This window comes from Ruditapes philippinarum, unplaced genomic scaffold, assembly GCF_026571515.1.
Source record: "Ruditapes philippinarum isolate M1 unplaced genomic scaffold, ASM2657151v2 ctg3718_1_1_1_1, whole genome shotgun sequence".
NCBI lineage: Eukaryota > Metazoa > Mollusca > Bivalvia > Venerida > Veneridae > Ruditapes > Ruditapes philippinarum.
In genome coordinates, this window is record NW_026854562.1 from 54,666 (window position 1) to 74,800 (window position 20,135).

General features: G+C 35.2%; 1 protein-coding gene across 1 annotated transcript; it reads right to left on the minus strand.

Annotated features, from left to right (window-relative positions):
* Nucleotides 1-6,735: 6,735 nt before the first annotated feature.
* Nucleotides 6,736-19,924, minus strand: LOC132740468 (nucleolar transcription factor 1-A-like; the record flags this gene model as incomplete). Its single annotated transcript, XM_060728374.1, is given in 6 exon segments — nucleotides 6,736-7,898; nucleotides 15,066-15,239; nucleotides 16,039-16,074; nucleotides 17,898-17,963; nucleotides 18,413-18,472; nucleotides 19,826-19,924. Coding segments are annotated over 6 exon segments (483 nt in total), but the record flags the coding sequence as incomplete, so codon positions are not given.
* Between the last annotated feature and the right edge of the window lie 211 nt (nucleotides 19,925-20,135).

The following is a 20,135-nucleotide window of genomic DNA, read 5'->3' on the forward strand; positions in this document are numbered from 1 at the left end:
CACTTTAATTGACCTTTGACCTCAAAATTCAATCGACCCATTTTATAACCCATGGCCATAATTAGAGTATTTTTTGTAGAAATCCATTAGATGATCCATACTTAAACACATAGGCCTTTCAGAAATTATTTTTTACTATATCTATACATATCAGAAACAAGAGCTGCCATGCAAGTGACGAATGCCCACGAAAAGGTTTCTTAAGCATACAGGTATAATGAAAAGAAAAGAGAATGAAAGTAAATAATTGCTGAATATTGTTCTTTGTATTATTGTTCCTATCTCTTATTGTGATAGCGTGAACCTTCAAAATATAAGACAGTGTGACCTTGACCTTTGAAGAAGGGACGTAGTTTCTGGACGCGACAGAATGTTGTCATAAGATAGACATTTTTTGCAAAATTATTTCAAAATCGTTCAATGCATGACAAAGTTATAGTCTGGACATGAGTCTTGTGCAAGTGGGGACACACAAGCCTTAGCTGCGACACATCGTCTTGATGTGGTAGACATTTGTGCAAAGTTATTTTAAAATCCTTCGATGCATAACAGAGTTACAGTCCGGACACAAAAGTGTGTACCTATAAACTCTATTTGTGATGAAGGGAACTTCAACATGGTAGTGTGACCTTGACCTTTGAGGTAGGGACGTGATTATTGGACGCAACACATCGTCTCTATGTGGTAGACTTTTATGCCTAGTTATATGAAAATCCCACTATGTATGACAAAGTTTACAGTCCGAACATGAATGAAGTGGGGATGCACAGACAGACGGACAGGGCAATTTTAATATGCCTCCCTTCGGGGTGGGGGGATAAAAACATGGCTATGACTAACATTGATCCCTTGAATGGCTTATTTTATAGGAGGTCCACTAAAAGATGTTTGATGCATCAAACCTTCAGCTGTGACAGACAAGGGGTTTTTAGTCAAGGACCTTAACTAGTCGGCCAAATTTTCACTATCATTATTTTTTCTACATTTGCATCTTCTTGTGATAAATTCAACATATTTGTAGCAAGAGGGCAATGATTGCCCTAAATCGCTCACCTGATCAAATCAAAGAAAGAAGTAAAGAAACACAAGTGACAACAATTAAATTCCTTGTAATTTTTTATTTTTTTAAATATAACACATGAAATATGTCACAAATGTTATGGTATTAAAATAAAATTTCACATTTGCAACAAAATGTCAAAGATGTAAATGTTGTTCTTTAAAAAACCAAAATGTCTTATATGAAATCTTAAGATTGAAATGTTTAAAAGATATATTAAGATCTCATAAAAAACATCATCACAAATTCATTTAATTAACAATAACAAAAACTCAAACTATCACTGAAGCTGATCAATACCCCCCATCACCTGTCTCGCAACACTTCCACTAGATGGGTGTCAACCATAAAAACATTAAGTGCTGGCAGTTTTAAAGTATTTAACAAACTATCAATATTTCAAATTTGTCCATTTTAATGTCCCTGCCAACATTAAATGTAATAAACAAACTGGCTATGAAAGTCCTATATCGCTCATCAGAATTTATAGGTAGACTTGCACAGTGTTCTCTATAAAAAAAAATCATTTCTATTTAATATCAAAATCTGAACAACGGATTTAACCAATAAGGTTTTCAATGATTTCTGCAATACGAAAGACAGTTGCTCCATCTTCTTTCAACACAATTGGCACAGGCACAGTGAGGGATAATTTCTGATTTATATTATTAAATTGAAAAAAAAAAAAGACTGTCAAAGTTTTCCTACTAAACAAGACCCTACACCTAGAAGCCATGTTTTTACCAAATCAATCAAGGTACATTTATAAGTTGTTGCAAATTCAAAAGGGGCATAACTCAGTAAAATCTATGCTCAAGTTATGAGTATTGAAAATAACCTATTTATATAATCCCTAGGAGAGGGGTCAATTTTCACTTGAAATAATTCCATGAACTCATACATGTGAAATAGCTATAGCAAATTTATACCAAATCAACACTTGTGGTAAATTGGAGAGCCTCACTTTTCTTTAAATATTCATCTTTGGTCTAGCTACAGTTCTTTGACATTGATCTTTCCCTAGTTATGCATATTCATTTTTAAAGTTTACATAAGTACCTTATACATATATCTACGATCAATACATCATGATGGCACCTATAAACTATACTCATTCAAAGTAATCTGACAGAGGGTATAAAACATTTAAAATTGTTAAAATTAAGTGTGCACTTTCAACAAGTAATAAATTGTGCAATGGTTTTCAACAAAGGAACTAGATGTGCATTAAAACATAGTGCGAGTTATCATTAAGTAATTAAGACTTTATTTCATTTTCAACAATGTAACAACATTACAGACATTTTCACAAGGACATCTCTTACATACCCTAAAACCTTGACAATAAGCTGTACCTTATCTTAACTTTTGGTAAGACATTTATGGCTTATTTTGAAGAAAGAATACTTTTGAATTACGATTGCGTAATAAATCTTGGAGTTAGTTTTTTTTTTTCTTCTTCAAGGTTATGAAATAATTAACCTATTATTAATCACAAAATTATGCCCATTCAAGTGTAAATAGTGAGTGCACAAGTTAAAGTCCCTTTAATATCTTACTACGCAAAAATAATCAATAATCCACGTGACCAACAGAAATGTTCATAAATATCATACAGAATGTCTCCGTAACATTCAATTTTTTTTAACCTAAACATTTTCATTATCAATCACTGGCCAATTAAATCTCATGACATATATACATTGTATATAACTAATTCACTCAAACTTGACAGCGAAAAAAAAATGAGCATAATGTTCCTTGGATATCAGGCCTTAGGTAAAGTTAATTGCTAAAGCCTTACTTTTGGGCCTGCTTACTTTCAAGCTAATTTTCACTGTAAGGATAGGATTACTTATTTTCAAGACAAGCTTAATATCAAGTTTTTAGGATATATGAGCTGCGCCACGACAAAACCAACGTAATGTGTTTGCGACCAGCATGGATCCAGACCAGCCTGCGCATCCGAACAGTCTGATCAGGCTGGTCTGGATCCATGCTGGTCGCAAACCCATTATGTTGGTTTTGTCATGACGGGGCTCATATGTACATCTACCAAAACTAGAAAATTTGTCCATAGGACACTTGTACATACAGACACTTCATTACAATACAATATATCTAAGACATGTAACAATGTAAGACACAAATGCTGCCTATAGGACATTTACAATAAAAATATTCTGTTTCATGAACACTTTACAATTTTATTTCATAAAGTGATACGATATATATTTTACACAAAAAATAAAATTGTTGTCAAAATAAAAATATACATTTTCATACCTACTTTGTGAATAATGTAGTTTTTATGTATTTCTATTATATAATGTGTATCAACATATCACACAAGGCGATGGATGCTCCCTGAACCTATACAGTATATCATGACAATCCTGCATGAACTGCAGATAGAGTAGAGTAACACGGATGACAAGTAGTGAGTAGTGTAACACGGAGGACAAGTAGTGTAACAAGGAGATCAAGTGCTGAGTAGTGTAACACGGAGGACAAGTAGAATTTAACAGTCATTTCCCTTAAGAAAATCTGGCTCATTAGAAAATCATTTTGATAATCCTAAGTCACTCTTACTTCACTGATTTCCAGAAAGCAACAGGAGTTTGTTTGTTTCATTTTATGCCTTTTTCCAACAGTATTTCAGTCATATAGGCGGATAGTTTCCTAACCATCATTCCTGGAGAGTTACACCAGTACTAGACTACCTTCCTCCACGCTAAACTACCAAAGCACCTCCCGGGGATTGAACCCACGCCAGAGAGGTAACTGGATCAGTAGTCATCGACTCTAACCCCTCGACAACGGAGGCGGTCTAGCAACAGGAGTGAAATTTGATTCAATTCATTGGCAAGTCAGTAAGTGACTTTTTGGAAATTATAACAGGAAATCATAATTATATAGAAATTTTTTTTGAGAAATTAAGGCATTTATGCCGCTTAATGAGCATTTAAACCATCTACTACAAGACAAAGTAGGCTTCATTGATGTGAAGGTAGTCGTACTGTAATGCTCTCCCGCCACAAAATTCTGACATCGGCCAATATCATAGCAAAAAGAATCTTTCCGGAACTTTATTTTTTGCAAAATCTTGTGTATTAGATTATTTACAATCACTTATTTCTTATCGATATGTTCTAAATTGATGTTCTTAATGGTTAAAATTTACTGAATTACTTAAAACTGTGAAAAATAACATTCCGAAAAGACCGATTTATTACGACATTGGTCAATGTTAGAAATTTTTTGGCAGGAAACATTTCAGTAAGACTACCTTTAGGATAAACTGACAACTATTATACTCTATCCACATATTTATGAAAGTACAAAAAATGGTAAAAGAACACATATAGTATAAAAAACATAGTATACAATAAAAATATATACAAATTAATGAAATAAAATAAAATTTAAATAAAAAAATAAAAAAAATAAATCAAGGTTTTAAGGCTCATTACAGGTCTACAGTTTAAACTCAATTTTAAAAAGTTTAAAATTTGTAGTCACGTCAATATTCAAGTGTACAAGACCACCATCAAGGCTCTAAATTGCTCACAAAAGCATGTTTAAAACTACAGTTTTGTAGATTTAAATGTGCCACAAACTATAGTACATGCAATGTGAATTCATTTTTAAACTATTTTTTTTGCTCCTGTGACCTACTTGTGCATTAAACTGAAACCATTTATACAAATATTGTAGAGGGCCTTCTTAAAGACATACGAGATATGTACAATAAGAAATCTTTATAAACATGTAGCCTAAAATCCCAATTTTGGAATGGCCAGGAATCTAATTGACAGTAAAATTTAAAATCATCTATCATTAAATACATCTTAATTGGCATCTAATAGGACCCAAACCAAAAACAATATTATAAAATTAAATTAAAACAAAAATATTGAAATTATATACAATAAAACATAATGATAAAGTGTACAGATTAAACAGAAAACAAAAATCTAATGTATGTGTATAAAGTATAATTCTTAAATTTAAGTTTTAATCATGGCATCTGGCCTTTGTAATAAGCCGACAATGTTACTTAAGTTTGTATGCACTAGTCTGCGCAAACTTTGTTGTCAATCCTCTTTACAATATTTACGCATAATTGTTTTTGTTAAGGGACAGAACCCAGACATTACTGGACAATATTGAAGTTTGGTCAAAATCTACTTATTTCAGGGAGATTCTCAACAAATTTTGAAGTTTGAGATATACTGTAAAGAAAATCTAACAACGACAATTGACAAGACAGACTTGGCACAAAACAAGAGGGCCATGATGGCCCTGAAGTCGCTCACCTGTATATAGGCCCCCCTGAGCGGGGCCAGTTTAAACCCCAGGGCTTTTATTTGAACAAACTTGGTAGACACCCATTAGAAGATATTTCATGCTTAACATCTAAGGTCTAGCTGGTCAAGTTTTTTTCTTTACACATATAGTAAAAAACAATGACACACCTGGGGCAGGGCCAGTTTTGACCCAAGGGCTTTTATTTGAACAATCTTTGTAGACACTTACTAGAAAATGTTTCATGCTTAATATCTAAACTCTAGCTATTCGGGTTTTTTCAAAGAAGACTTTTAAGTTTTTGCTATACACATATAAGGAAAATCAATGTCAGCCCGGGCGGGGCCAATTTTGACCCCAGGGCTTTTATTTGAACAAACTTGGTAGACATCCATTAGAACATGTTTCATGCCAAATATCTATTAAGCTCTAGCTCTTTGGGTTTTTTAAAAGAAATTTTTTAAAGTTTTTACTATATTCATATAGGGAAAATCAATGACCCCCTGGGGTGGGGCCAATTTTGACCCCAGGGATTTTATTTGAACAAACTTGGTAAACATCCATTAGAACATGTTTCATGCTAAATATCTAAGCTCTAGCTATTTGGGTTTTTTAGAAGAAGATTTTTTTTGTTTTTACTATATGCATATAGGGAAAATCAATGACCCCCTGGGGCGGGGCCAATTTTGACCCCAGGGCTTTTATTTGAACAAACTTGGTAGACACCGATTAGAAGATGTTTCATGCTAAATATCTTAGCTCTAGCTTTTTGGGTTCTTTAAAAGAAATTTTTTTAAGTTTTTACTATATGCATATAGGGAAATCAATGACCCCTAGGGGCGGGCCAATTTTGACCCCAGGGCTTTTATTTGAACAAACTTGGTGAGGTGAGCTAAAAAGCTCTTCTCTAATCATTATATACATTGTGTTATATACATATATGTATATCAGAATATGTTTTAGAAAGTTTATCTAGTTAAACTAGGACAATTACTTATAATTCATTTTAAATTCCTATAAAATCAAACAACTTAAATCTGGTTTTACACCGATTTTACACAGATTTCAACACATTTTTCTTTTGGTCATATCTTGCCTTAACCAGCAGTACTCGATATTTTACCTAGAATTACCAATTTCTCCACAACTAATAATCTTGGCATGGTGGCCTAATATCCGAATGGTTAACGCGTTGGACTAGTAATATATTAATCAACAGCTATGCGGGTTCAAAACCCCTTCATGGGAAAGCCATTGTTTCCTTTAGCAAGACACTTTACACTTATTATTAAATCCTGGTTGGTTCCAGGAATGTATTCGAATGTGTGTCTATAAGCTTATAGCTTCCTACACAGTCAAATTAAAATAAATTCTGTAAAAACCAACTACAAATCTCGAATGATTTCTGCAGTGAGAGACAAATGACCATTAGCAAGTGTTGACTCGCCTGGCTTTATAAAACTGGAAATGGAAAATCATTGTTGCTGGTAATACTCCAAGAGTAAATTGAACACAAGTTTCCCTTGATTGATTTCATAATATACCATATTCCCATCCCCAAAAATAAACTTAACAACAATACAAGAATTTTAGCATTAAAGGAAACGTTTTCTTGCATATCAGACAGGACTATTCTACCGTTTACACAAGTTGCATGCTTCAAATGACGTCATTCACGCACGCCTTATAAGAATGAATTACGTTCTTAGAATGACATCATTTTGCCATTATGAATGAAATTGTAAATTCATAGACTACTATAAGACTTTTTTTCTCTGATATACGATTAACATGTAATATGCGGGGAAAAATAATCAAACACCGCCTGTTGTTACATTGAGGAACGTCTAGCTTTCAGATAACTGTTTAGTGGCAGAGCCTTGTTAACACCGTAAACAGTTACCCTCCAGCTAGTGATCCGGTCTATACCAGCAGTCGATGTAAGATCCTTGTACCTTTACCCAAGTAATTCTAAACATGTACAATAAAAAACTTACATAATTAACTATAGATCGCTAAATCCTTTTGTACCAAACTTAAGGTAACTATCTGATAAGAAACTACAGAACACATGATAGGTATAAATGAAACATATTCTCAATATTTTCCATCACTATTTTTTTTAAAAATTCTCCTAAAATCACAAAAAAATTGCTCCTTATGACCAATATTGTAACCCCAGACCGCTAAGTAAATGACATAGTCACAACATTAGGTTTCAGAAAGAATCTTCAAACTATAACAATAATACTAAAATATTTCATTCACAGGGCGATAACCCTCCTCACAGTATTTCAGTCAACAAATGAAGTTTAAAAAACTATCTCTAGACATCAACTGCCACATCTCTATCTTTGAACAGCTGTAAAGTCATTAAAAATGTCCGGCAAGAGCATACTTTTATTCCCACCACATAACGGGGGATGAATATGAACACTTTATGAAGTAGAATAGAAATTCAAACTCAGAAATTAACTCTAGACTAGTCACTTTCATCGTTCCTCTGTTCTGCTTTTCTTTTGTATTTAGCCTGAAAAGAGAAATAAACATTTTTGTTATTTCTATTTCATTATTACCATCTAACAAGAGCTGTCAGTGCGACAGCCTGCTCACCTTTTGTCAGTGCTTGAAAGTAAAACATGAGCATGGATAATGTACAGTTTTATTAAGTTCATTAGGGCCATAATTCTGTCAAAACCCATGTTTAAGTTATGGACCTTGGTCAGTGACGTCCTATTATGCTCCTAAATAAGTGTGTGAAGTTTCAGACCCATTCCCTTCAGTAGATTTGGAGATACCAACTTGTACACAAAAACTTAACAAAAGTGTGACACTGATGCAGGGATGATTTACAAAAGCTCTCCCTTTTCTTCCAATATTCGACCGAACAATTATTGGGATAAAATATAGCACAAACAACTGTCCTGTTTTGTTTTTTTTAAGATACCTCAACACTGTGAAATTCCTATTGTAAATTTTCTACTGTACTGGTGGAGTAAGACCTCAGGTGCAACTTGCCTGCCAGTTTTCACCAACTATTTTCTAGGGGGTAGGGTGCCATGGGTGAAAATTGGCTTATATTAAAATGTTGTTACAAGATGGTTTTTTTTCCAGTTAGAACTGAATTGTTCATTATTCTCTCAAGAATGGGTATGAAAATCGAATGAACATCAAAGAATTTTGATGTCTGCAATCATCATTAAACAAAACATTTATCGGCCATTTGCTTAAGTTTCTGGAAGAGACTTGAACAAGTATCTTGTGACATTAATTTTTGTGAGCTTTTTTTACGGCCGTTGTGAAAATGAACAAAAGTAGAACCACCAAACCATGAACCTTCAATCACCGTACTTAGTGTTTTCAAACCTACAGTAAAATATACTGTTGGCTTGCAACCAAACATTGACATCTCTTTAGTGATTTTTTTCCTGTATTTTACAGCCGAATAAAGGCTGTTTCCCCTAGCCCAAAATATGTATATTTCCCCCTTAAATTGCTAATATTTTCCCCTAAAATTCTTCACCAGAACCATGACTAAACAGCAGCTGACTTATATCAGCTAGAAAACAGAAAGCTCTCCCTAATGCTATAGATAGCCTCTGCTATGTACCATGCATGTTAAATTGAATTGAAATCAAAAATTTTATAACATGTGTTCTCAGTTGTTGTAATTTCATTTTTCCCTTTTCTGATTTATCACACTGAATTTTCCCCCTTCAGAAAGCCACAGGTTGTTTTGAAAATTGAAAAAAACAAGAGCAATCAGTAATCACGTGTCGCCTCATGATGGCCAATTTCATGTTGGGACAAAATTTGTGACAGACGGACAGACAGACGGACAGTGCACAACTAGACTTGGTACTGATCATTCATGTAAAGTTTGGATAAAATTGCACCAGTAGTTTATGAGGAGTAGTCCGGACAAGCTTTTGCGTATCTGGCAACAAACAGAAACAAGGAACATCGCAATGCGATGCAACCAGGTTTTCAGCAAAATATTTCACAGAAGCTTTGTCATGAAGGGGAATTTGTTTTTAATTGAACTTTTAGGAGGAATTATGGCTTTTTTAATATTCCTCAAACAAAAATGATTGAGAAATTTTATGTTGTCTATTCGCCTTTTTTTCCCAAATGTTTTAGAAAGGTAAACAGTACTTTATTTTTGCTTAATTTTTGCATTTTTGCGTCTCTTGTCATTTTCTTTTGTCAACAATATTGGCGTGTGGTGTTTTGTGCGATATCAAGAAAAGTATGTTCACAATTTTAAAAAAATACTTGAATGATGTCTTGGAAGAAACATGGGAATTTAGTGAGCGCCAGGGCACTTGATGACAAAGCTTCTGTGAAAGTTTGGTCAAAATCCATTGAGAAATGTAGGAGAAGTTGCGCACTGTAGAAATTGTTCACTATATATTCTGTATAAGGAAAAAATATACAAAGGGCCATAATTCGGTCAAATATTATCCAATCACAAAACCCCGACAATATGTGCCAGGCACTTGAAAACAAAGCTTCTAAGAAAGTTTGGTCAAAATCCGTTGAGAAATGTAGGAGGAGTTGAGCACAGAAGAAATTGTTCTCTATAATATTCTGTATAAGGAAAAAATATTCAAAGGGCCATAATTCGGTCAAATATTATCCAATCACAAAACCCCGACAATATGTGCCAGGCACTTGATAACAAAGCTTCTAAGAAAGTTTGGTCAAAATCCGTTGAGAAATGTAGGAGGAGTTGCGCACAGAAGAAATTGTTCACTATATATTCTATATAAGGAAAAAAAACAAAGGGCCATAATTAGGTCAAATATATATCAATTGCAAAACCCTGGCAATATGTGTCAGGGCACTTGATGACAAAGCTTCTGAGAAAGTTTGGTCAAAATCCGTTGAGAAATGTAGGAGGAGTTGCGCACAGAATAAATTGTTCACTATATATTTTATATAAGGAAAAAAAAACAAAGGGCCATAATTAGGTCAAATATTATCTCATCGCAAAACCCCGACAATATGCGCCAGGGCACTTGATGACAAAGCTTCTGTGAAAGTTTGGTCAAAATCTGTTGAGAAATGTAGGAGGAGTTGCGCACAGAAAGAAATTGTTTACGCCCGCCCGCCCGCCCGTCCGCCCGCCGCCCGCCGACATACCTCAATCTAATAACCAGTTTTTTCCTTCGGAAAACCTGGTTAAAAAACACCTTTTATCAAAGGGCCATAACTCGCCCAAAAATCATTCAACCGGAAAACCCATGCAATATGCGCAAGGACTTGAGCTACAGATCAATCCTGTAAAGTTTCATTGAAATTGCATTAGTGGTATAAGAGAAGTAGTCCGGACAAACTTTAAAAATAACTAGAGGATGCTTTTGTAAAAAAGCGCATGTCTCCCCCACTGCTGAGAATAACTGTGAATGGAAACAGGAATGGAAATGGAGAAATCCGGAAATGAGAAAATGACCAATGGTCACTGTGACCTTAACCTTTGACCTACTGACCCCATAAACAAGAGGGATCATCTGCTCAATAAGACCAATCATCCTATGAAGTTTGAGGGTTGTAGGTCTAAAGGAAATCTAGTTATCATCCGGAAAGGAGAAATTAACCAACGGTCGCTGTGACCTTGACCTTTGACCTACTGACCATTAAAACAATAGGGATCATTTGATTAATAAGACCAATCATCCTATGAAGTTTGAGGGTTGTAGGTCAAAAGGAACTCTAGTTATCATCCGGAAATGAGAAATTGACCAACGGTCACTGTGACCTTGACCTTTGACCTACTGACCCCAAAAACAATAGGGATCATCTGCTCTATAAGACCAATCATCCTATGAAGTTTGAGGGCTGTAGGTCAAAAGGAACTCTAGTTATCATCCGGAAACGAGAAATTGACCAACGGTCACTGTGACCTTGACCTTTGAACTACTGACCCCAAAGACAATAGGGATCATCTGCTCAATAAGACCAATCATCCTATGAAGTTTGAGGTCTGTAGGTCTAAAGGAACTCTAGTTATCATCCGGAAACGAGAAATTGACCAACGGTCAGTGTGACCTTCACCTTTGACCTACTGACCCCAAAAACAATAGGGATCATCAGCTCTATAAGACCAATCATCCTATGAAGTTTGAGGGCTGTAGGTCAAAAGGAACTCTAGTTATCATCCGGAAACGAGAAATTGACCAACGGTCAGTGTGACCTTGACCTTTGACCTACTGACCCCAAAAACAATAGGGATCATCAGCTCTATAAGACCAATCATCCTATGAAGTTTGAGGGCTGTAGGTCAAAAGGAACTCTAGTTATCGTCCGGAAACGAAGAATGGACGGACGGACGGACTGACGGACGGACGGACTGACGGACGGACTGACGGACGGACGGACAGGGCAAAAACAATATGTCTCCCCCCGAGGTGGGGGAGACATAAAAATTATTAAAGGGCCATAACTCTAACAACAAGAGCTGTCACAGGAGACAGCCAAGCTCGACTAATAAAATACTGGACGCAGTAAGGAGGACAAAACTATGAAAGAAAAACCAATTATGTATAATTATGTATGAAGTTATCGTAAAAAAATATCATTTGTTAACATAAATTCCAAGATCAAGGGGAATAATTCTAGAAAAAGTCATGCTAGAGTTATGAACCTTTCCCACAACATGTGTGTAATGATAAGAAATGTATATTTGAAGTTTGAAGTAGATACCTTAAAAAGTAAAGAAGTTATAATATTTCTTAAAGAAAATCCTAAGTTCAAAGAAAGATCAATCTGTAAATATTGCTTCAAGAGCTACGAACATTGTCACATAAAATGTAATTGATGATAAGGAATATCAATAAGTATTTGAAGTTTGAGGTAGATACCTTTAAACTAAAAAAGTTATAGTAAAAAATAACATTTTTCTAGTAAAAAAATCTAAGTTTATTGGGAGATAATTCTTGCAATATTAGTGCTAGAGTTATGAACCTTGCCACATAAGATGTGGATGATGTTAAGTTACATATATTTGAAGTATGAAGTTGATCCCTTTAGAAATAAATAAGTAACAGTAAAAAATAGTATTTTTTAAGGAAAATTCTAAGTTCAAGGGGAGATAAATCTGAAAATATTTGTGCTAGAGTTATGAACCTTGTCACATAAGATGGGGATGATGATAAGGTACATATATTTGAAGTATGAGGTTGATCCCTTAAGAAATAAAGAAGTAACAGTAAAAATTAGTATTTTTTATGGAAAATTCTAAGTTCAAGGGGAGATAAATCTGAAAATATTGGTGCTAGAGTTATGAACCTTGTCACATAAGATGTGGTTGATGATAAGAAACATATATTTGAAGTTTGAAGTTGATACTTTAAGAAATGACAAAGTTATAGTGAAAAATATTTTACTGCACCAAAACTTTAATCTGAAATCTGGACGCCGACGCCGGGGCGAGTAGGACAGCTCTCCAAATACTTCGTATAGTCGAGCTAAAAATCATTGAACCGGAAAATGTTGATAATATGCACAACTAGACTTGGTACTGATCATTCCTGTAAAGTTTGGATGAAATTGCACCAGTAGTTTATGAGGAGTAGTCCGGACAAGCTTTTGTGTATCTGGCAACACACAGAAAAGAACACCTTTTTATCAAAGGGCCATAACTCGGCCAAAAATCATTCAACCGGAAAACCCGTGCAATATGTGCAAGGACTTGAGCTACAGATCAATCCTGTAAAGTTTCATTGAAATTGCATTAGTGGTATAAGAGAAGTAGTCCAGACAAACTTTAAAATTAAAAATTATTAAAGGGCCATAACTCTGACAAAAATCATCGAACCGGAAAATGCTGACAATATGCACAACTAGACTTGGTACTGATCATTCCTGTAAAGTTTGGATGAAATTGCACCAGTAGTTTATGAGGAGTAGTTTGGATGAAATTGCACCAGTAGTTTATGAGGAGTAGTCCGGACAAGTTTTGTGACGGACGGACGGACAGACGACGGAGAAGTGATCCCTATATGTTGCCACTACTCCGTAGAGGCGACACAAAAATCACTGCTCTTAATGTGATATTTGGTTATCAATACACTTAGTGATATCCTACAGAAAACTGTCATTAAGACCGTGTCAAGTAAAGGAAACAGTTCCTCATTACAACAATATGTCTTGGTTAACAGATCAATTATACAACAAGAGCAATCAGTAATCACATGTGTCGCCTCATGATGGCCAATTTCATGTTGGGACAACTTTTGTGACAGACGGACAGACAGACGGACAGTGCACAACTAGACTAAGTACTGATCAATCATGTAAAGTTTGGATAAAATTGCACCAGTAGCTTATAAGGAGTAGTCCGGACAAGCTTTTGTGTATCTGGCAACACACAGAAAAAAACACCTTTTTATCAAAGGGCCATAACTCAGCCAAAAATCATTCAACCGGAAAACCCGTGCAATATGCGCAAGGACTTGAGCTACAGATCAATCCTGTAAAGTTTCATTGAAATTGCATAAGTGGTATAAAAGAAGTAGTCCGGACAAACTTTAAAAATAAAAATCATTAAAGAGCCATTACTCTTGACAAAAATCATTGAACCGCAAAAGGCCCATAAATTGCACAACTAGACTTAGTACATATGTACTTGTCATTCCTGTAAAGTTTGTATGAAATTGCACGAGTAGTTTATGAGGAGTAGTCCGGACAAGCTATTGTGTATCTGGCAACACACAGAAAAAAAACACCTTTTTATCAAAGGGCCATAACTCGGCCAAAAATCATTCAACCGGAAAACCCTTGCAATATGCGCAAGGACTTGAGCTACAGATCAATCCTGTAAAGTTTCATTGAAATTGCATTAGTGGTATAAGAGAAGTAGTCCGGACAAACTTTAAAATTAAAAATTATTAAAGGGCCATAACTCTGACAAAAATCATTGAACCGGAAAATGCTGACAATATGCACAACTAGACTTGATACTGATCATTCCTGTAAAGTTTGGATGAAATTGCACCAGTAGTTTATGAAGGGTAGTCCGGACAAGTTTTGTGACGGACGGACGGACAGATAGACGGACGGACAGACAGATGGACAGACAGACGACGGAGAAGTGATCCCTATATGTCGCCACTACTCCGTAGAGGCGACACAAAAAGAAGAAAAACACTTCAAAGTGCAGGGTTCATACAGACATCCAATGCCAAAATTCAAGCACTTTTTAAACACGTTTTCCTATTGTTCAAATACAATTTTTTGAACATATATCATTTGTAACCAATGATAAAGTAACTTTTCTTCAACCCTTGGATAGCCATTTTTTGTTGAATGCCATCATAAGGTTAATATTGACGAACAACAAAAGTGAACTGTGGTATATCCATACCCAAACTAGTTCGAATCAACTGCAATTCATCCCTGTACTGTTCCAGTTGAGCAAACATTTCATTCATTTTGGTACTAAACTGAATTGTTTTTGTCTTTATCTTTCTTGTTAACTGTTGATTTTTTACCAACAATATGTATGTCAATAATTTTAAAGCATATTTGCAGTAAATTTAAGCACTTTTCAAGAGAGTTATCAAATTCAACGACTTTTAAGCACTTTTTTCCCTATTTTACGCACTTTTTAAGAAAGGAACTCAAATTCAGCACATTTTAAGACTGTAAGGACACTGGCTGTGACAAGGATTTGTAATATCTTATGTATACATACTATTTTCTCCTCGGACAATCTCTTAAACTTGCTTGCAATTTTTCTCCGCACTACATCGTCGTCCATGTCCGGATGTTCGGCTTTATAATCTGCATATTTGCTTTCAAAATGCATCTCTTCTGCCGTCCAAACCTTCCTTACTTTCATCTTCTTACTCTTTGTTGGGCTAGAGTCCTGAAACACATAATGGACGGTTTATTAAAGTTAGCTAACCTGATTTGCATCAATTCAACGCCCTTTCCTCATAAAAAATTGTCCCAGTAACATTTCATCAGCTAATTTCAGTGCAATATGACATATGTAGTATGGTAAATGTCCCAGGTTTACTGAGTATTAAAAATAATAATGAAATATATATGCTATGGTAGTGTTAATGCTTATACACAACTCACCTTAGTGCAATAACTGGTTAACTGCTATTAAATTTAGAAGGACTTAACCTGTTACTGCACTAAGGAACCTGTTAATGCACTAAGGTGATGAAGTGCTCTTCAATATGCTAGCCAGGTTGCTATCCTCATAATCTGATCTTGAAAAACAAACACTTTCCTGGAAATATTTTTAATATTTAGATTTAAAATGTATTGTCTCTGCCATTACTAAATGTTTGTCAGTAAGAAAAGGGGCATAACTCTGTGAAAAGGTTACTCATGGTTCTGGGACCTGTGTCCATCATGTAATATAATCACAGAGAACAAGTGCGTCAAATTTTAACCCATTCCCTTCAGCAGTTTTAAAGATACAAACTTGCACACACAAAAACTATACCAAAGTGCAACACCTATGTTGGGGCGAGTAGAATTGCTTCGTTCTCCCCTTCTTTTTTTTGAATAGTGAAGCCAAAAATAACCACCTGACTTCGAAAAAGACCACCTGTATTTTAAATCCAGGGGTCCAACAGACCACCTATCAAAAAAGATGTGTTGAGGCCTGTAGATATGAATATCAATAGATCTAAAATAAAAGAACTAACCTGGCTGTCATCATCATGTTGCCTCTTTTTCTTTTTCTGAAAAAGAATGAATATTCATGTTGAAAAAAAAAGAAGTTAAATGGATTTTGTCAAGATTGCAACCAAGTGTTAAACCAATGTGCAACCACTTTACACTTGGCTGCATGTTAAATACAAGATAATTACAGTTTTTTTGTTAAGACACATTTTTTTCTTGGTTCAGTTTTATGTCATACCAACACTGGTAAGGTTATATGACAACTTTCCATCTTCTTTGATGGAGAAGAAGACAGGTGCTCCTCTAATCACGGAGACATGAGCAGGTACCTGAGTAGAACCAACCACAGTCCATAAGCAAGCTGGAGTAGCTTCCTCAAATGAAAGAATATGACATGCCTGGTGGGATTCAAACCCACCATTATAAGTGGTTTGAAATACTCAACCTTAAAAGGCCTAAATACTCAGCCAAAGAAGCCCCTCAGTCAATTACTGTCATACTGATAACTTTCAGGGGGGCACATTCAATAATAACCAGTATAATACATTTACCGAGATATTTTTCTCAGTATTTGTGTGCTTGGCAAATGCTGTCATACTGAGAGCTTTCAGGGGCGCATTCAATAATAACCAGTATAATACATTTACCGAGATATTTTTCTCAGTATTTGTGGACCCTGACTTAGTGCTTGACGTAAAATTGGTAAACAAATTTAAGCCCACAATTTTGCATCATTTACACACCATCCTATTTTGATAATTCTTTATATCATCATGAGTAAGTTTGTAAAGTTCACAGATTTTAAGTAAGTTTGTAAAGTTCACAGATTTTAAGTAAGTTTGTAAAGTTCACAGATTTCAGTAAGTTTGTTATGTTCACAGATTTTTTGTCAGATTTTGGTCATATCTGAACAGTCAACCTAACAAGCTTTCCTGGACAAAGATTGAAGGGATTTCAATATCAAAATACAAAATTACAGCTATTAAAACAGTGTAAGGCCTGGTCAGAATCATAAAACAGTGTCTATTCTAAAGAGCGGGGATTCACTCATTTTTGAGAATTCCCGCCTATTTTTTTCAGAGGCAGCGGGGAAATTTTACATAGAGAAAGAAGAAAAGAGGCAGGGGGGAAATTTTACATAGAGAAAGAAGAAAAGAGGCAGGGGGGAAATTTTACATAGAGAAAGAAGAAAAGAGGCAGGGGGGAAATTTTACATAGAGAAAGAAGAAAAGAGGCAGCGGGGAAATTTTACATAGAGAAAGAAGAAAAGAGGCAGGGGGGAAATTTTACATAGAGAAAGAAGAAAAGAGGCAGGGGGGAAATTTTACATAGAGAAAGAAGAAAAAGAGGCAGGGGGGAATTTTACATAGAGAAAGAAGAAAAGAGGCAGCGGGGAAATTTTACATAGAGAAAGAAGAAAAGAGGCAGGGGGGAAATTTTACATAGAGAAAGAAGGAAAACAATCAACAAATGTAATAAAATCTCAGTTTTCGATAAAAATCCCCCCCCTCCCCCGTTTTTTAAATCTTAGAATAGACATTGCATAAAATAGCAGGTGGACATGGCTCTTTGCTGGGAGAAAATGCTAATCACATTTTCGAGTCTTTTACAGGTTAAATGAGCCGCGTCATGACAAAACCAACATAATGGGTTTGCGACTAGCATGGATCCAGACCCGCCTGCGCCTTCGTGCAGTCTGATCAGGGTCCATGCTGTTCGCTTACAAACCCAATAACAAGTAGAGAAACTGATAGCGAACAGCATGGATCCTGATCAGACTGCGCGGATGCGCAGGCTGGTCTGGATCCATGCTGGTCGCAAACCCATTATGTTGGTTTTGTCATGACGCGGCTTATATTATGTTTATATGATAGTGCATTACTGGAGTTTTCAATGGTGTGCTGGTTCTGCCTGTGTCATTCATTGTTGTGTTCATGGTATCGTCCAACTGTAATATAGTAAAAATAACAAGTTTTTAGGTCGAAATTTACATATAGAAAGTAAAATGTAAAAAAACAAAAAAAAACAAGTAATTTTCTTTTTCACTATCTCATGCCTACCGCAAAAAGTTTCAGCTTATGTGATGAAAATATTTTGGCAACTTACTACATGACTGGTTACACTTAAGTCAATAAAAGTTTAAAAAAATCCATTTCATAATGTCGGGTATACAAAGCTTTTAAAGTGGACTTAAAATATGCAAAAATAGGACTAAAACAGTAGAAATGTGATAATAACTGCAAAATCAATCATAAATGGCACATTACATGTAAATTATAACATGAATTTTGAATTCATTATTCCTTAAAAGCATATAGTTTTCTCAAGTTGAATTTTCTTGAAATTTTTATGGCTCATCTAGCCGCATGCCGCTTTAATGAAAATTTAAAATCCTACCTCGCTTGACTCTAATTCTTCCTTTGTTTTAGTAGTCTTCTTTGAGGTAGAAACCTTTGCCTGAAAAAAAAAACAAGAGCAGGTTGAACAGGGTGATGCTCCCCAAATAGGTTTTGGACACAGGAAGGTATACCTCTTGTAGTGTCAGAGTTATGTCACAGACAAAGTTCAAAGTGTAAAAACAACCCAAATGTTGTGCAAGACACATTGTCTCAATATGGTGATCATTTTTGTGAAATAGTTGTAAAATCTGACTTCAAATAACGAAATTATGGGCCGGACATGATTTTGATGCAAGGTCATGCTGTGACCTTGACCTTCAAGGTAGCAACCCAAATGTTTGCATTGCCACACGTCGATTCAATATGGTGACCATCTCTGTGAAATAGTTGTTAAATCCGACTTCAAGTAATGAAGTTATGGGCTGGATACGATTTTGCTGCAAGGTCATGCCGTGACCTTGACCTTCAAGGTAGCAACACAAATGTTGCACGCGACACATTGTCTCATTATGGTGATCATTTTTGTGAAATAGTTGCAAAACCGACTTCAAATTATGGAGTTATGTGCCGGACACGATTTTGCTGCAAGGTCATGCTGTGGCCTTGACCTTCAAGGTTACAACCCAAATGTTGTGCACGACACGTCATCTCAATATGATGATCATTTCTGTGAAATACTTTTAAAATCCGACTATGCCCTCAGCATCTGGGTTTTGAAGTTTAAAAAAAAATTTATGAACTGCTTGCTATTCAACTATATACATAATCTTTATAAACTAAATGACATGTCTACATAAACTAAATGACCACTGAGAACAAGGCCATTCTAATCTTGCCGAGCAGTCATGATTTATATAGCTTGTGTAAAGGTCCAGAAGGCAAAAATCTTTAGGCTTTGTAGTTTTCCACAAAATAATTTAAATGTGTTTTCCTTAATATCTTAAATCTAGACTTTGTAACCCCAAGGATGATGCCAATATTGATCCCCGGTGCATGATTTACAACACTTTTATAAAGAAACATAAGTTTAAACTACATGTAAAATATCTAAGTGGACCGTAACATTTTACTAATTAAAGCTACCACTAACCTTGACCTTTAAACATGAAAATTGGTGTGGCAGGTAGAACTCATCAAAGTGCATTTTTGTACCAACTCTCAATAAAATAGCATTATTAGTATTAAGTACTACCATAATAAACAAAATCTTAAAAATGCAGCCTCCCCCAAAAAGGTCATGACAATAGCTTCACTTTTACTTCAAAATTTAGAGTCAAATAGGGCCATATCTATTTTAAAGTAAGTGGTCTGAAGTCAAATTCGAACTAGAGTTATCAACTGAAATGACAAGCTTAATCCTAAACTTTGTTTGTGCGGGTATAATGAATGCAAATTTTCAATAATAAACCACCTTTCTATGTGTCTCATCTTCAAGGATCTTTTTTATCTCCATGTCGTCAGGATGTGCTTGTGAGTACTCCATTACTTCTTTCACGTAAGCTTCTTTTTGCTGAAACATAAATCTAGCCATAAAGCAGCAGCTTTTTAACATACACATAAAAAGAGCTGTTAGCAGGACACCCTAAGGGTGTAATAATACGCTCACCTCACAATACCATACATAAAGCTGTACAGGGCCCATGATATGATATGTATCTCGATACAGGTTGCCTAGAGAAAATTGTCAGATGTATGTAATCCATTTATACTTTATATTTTCA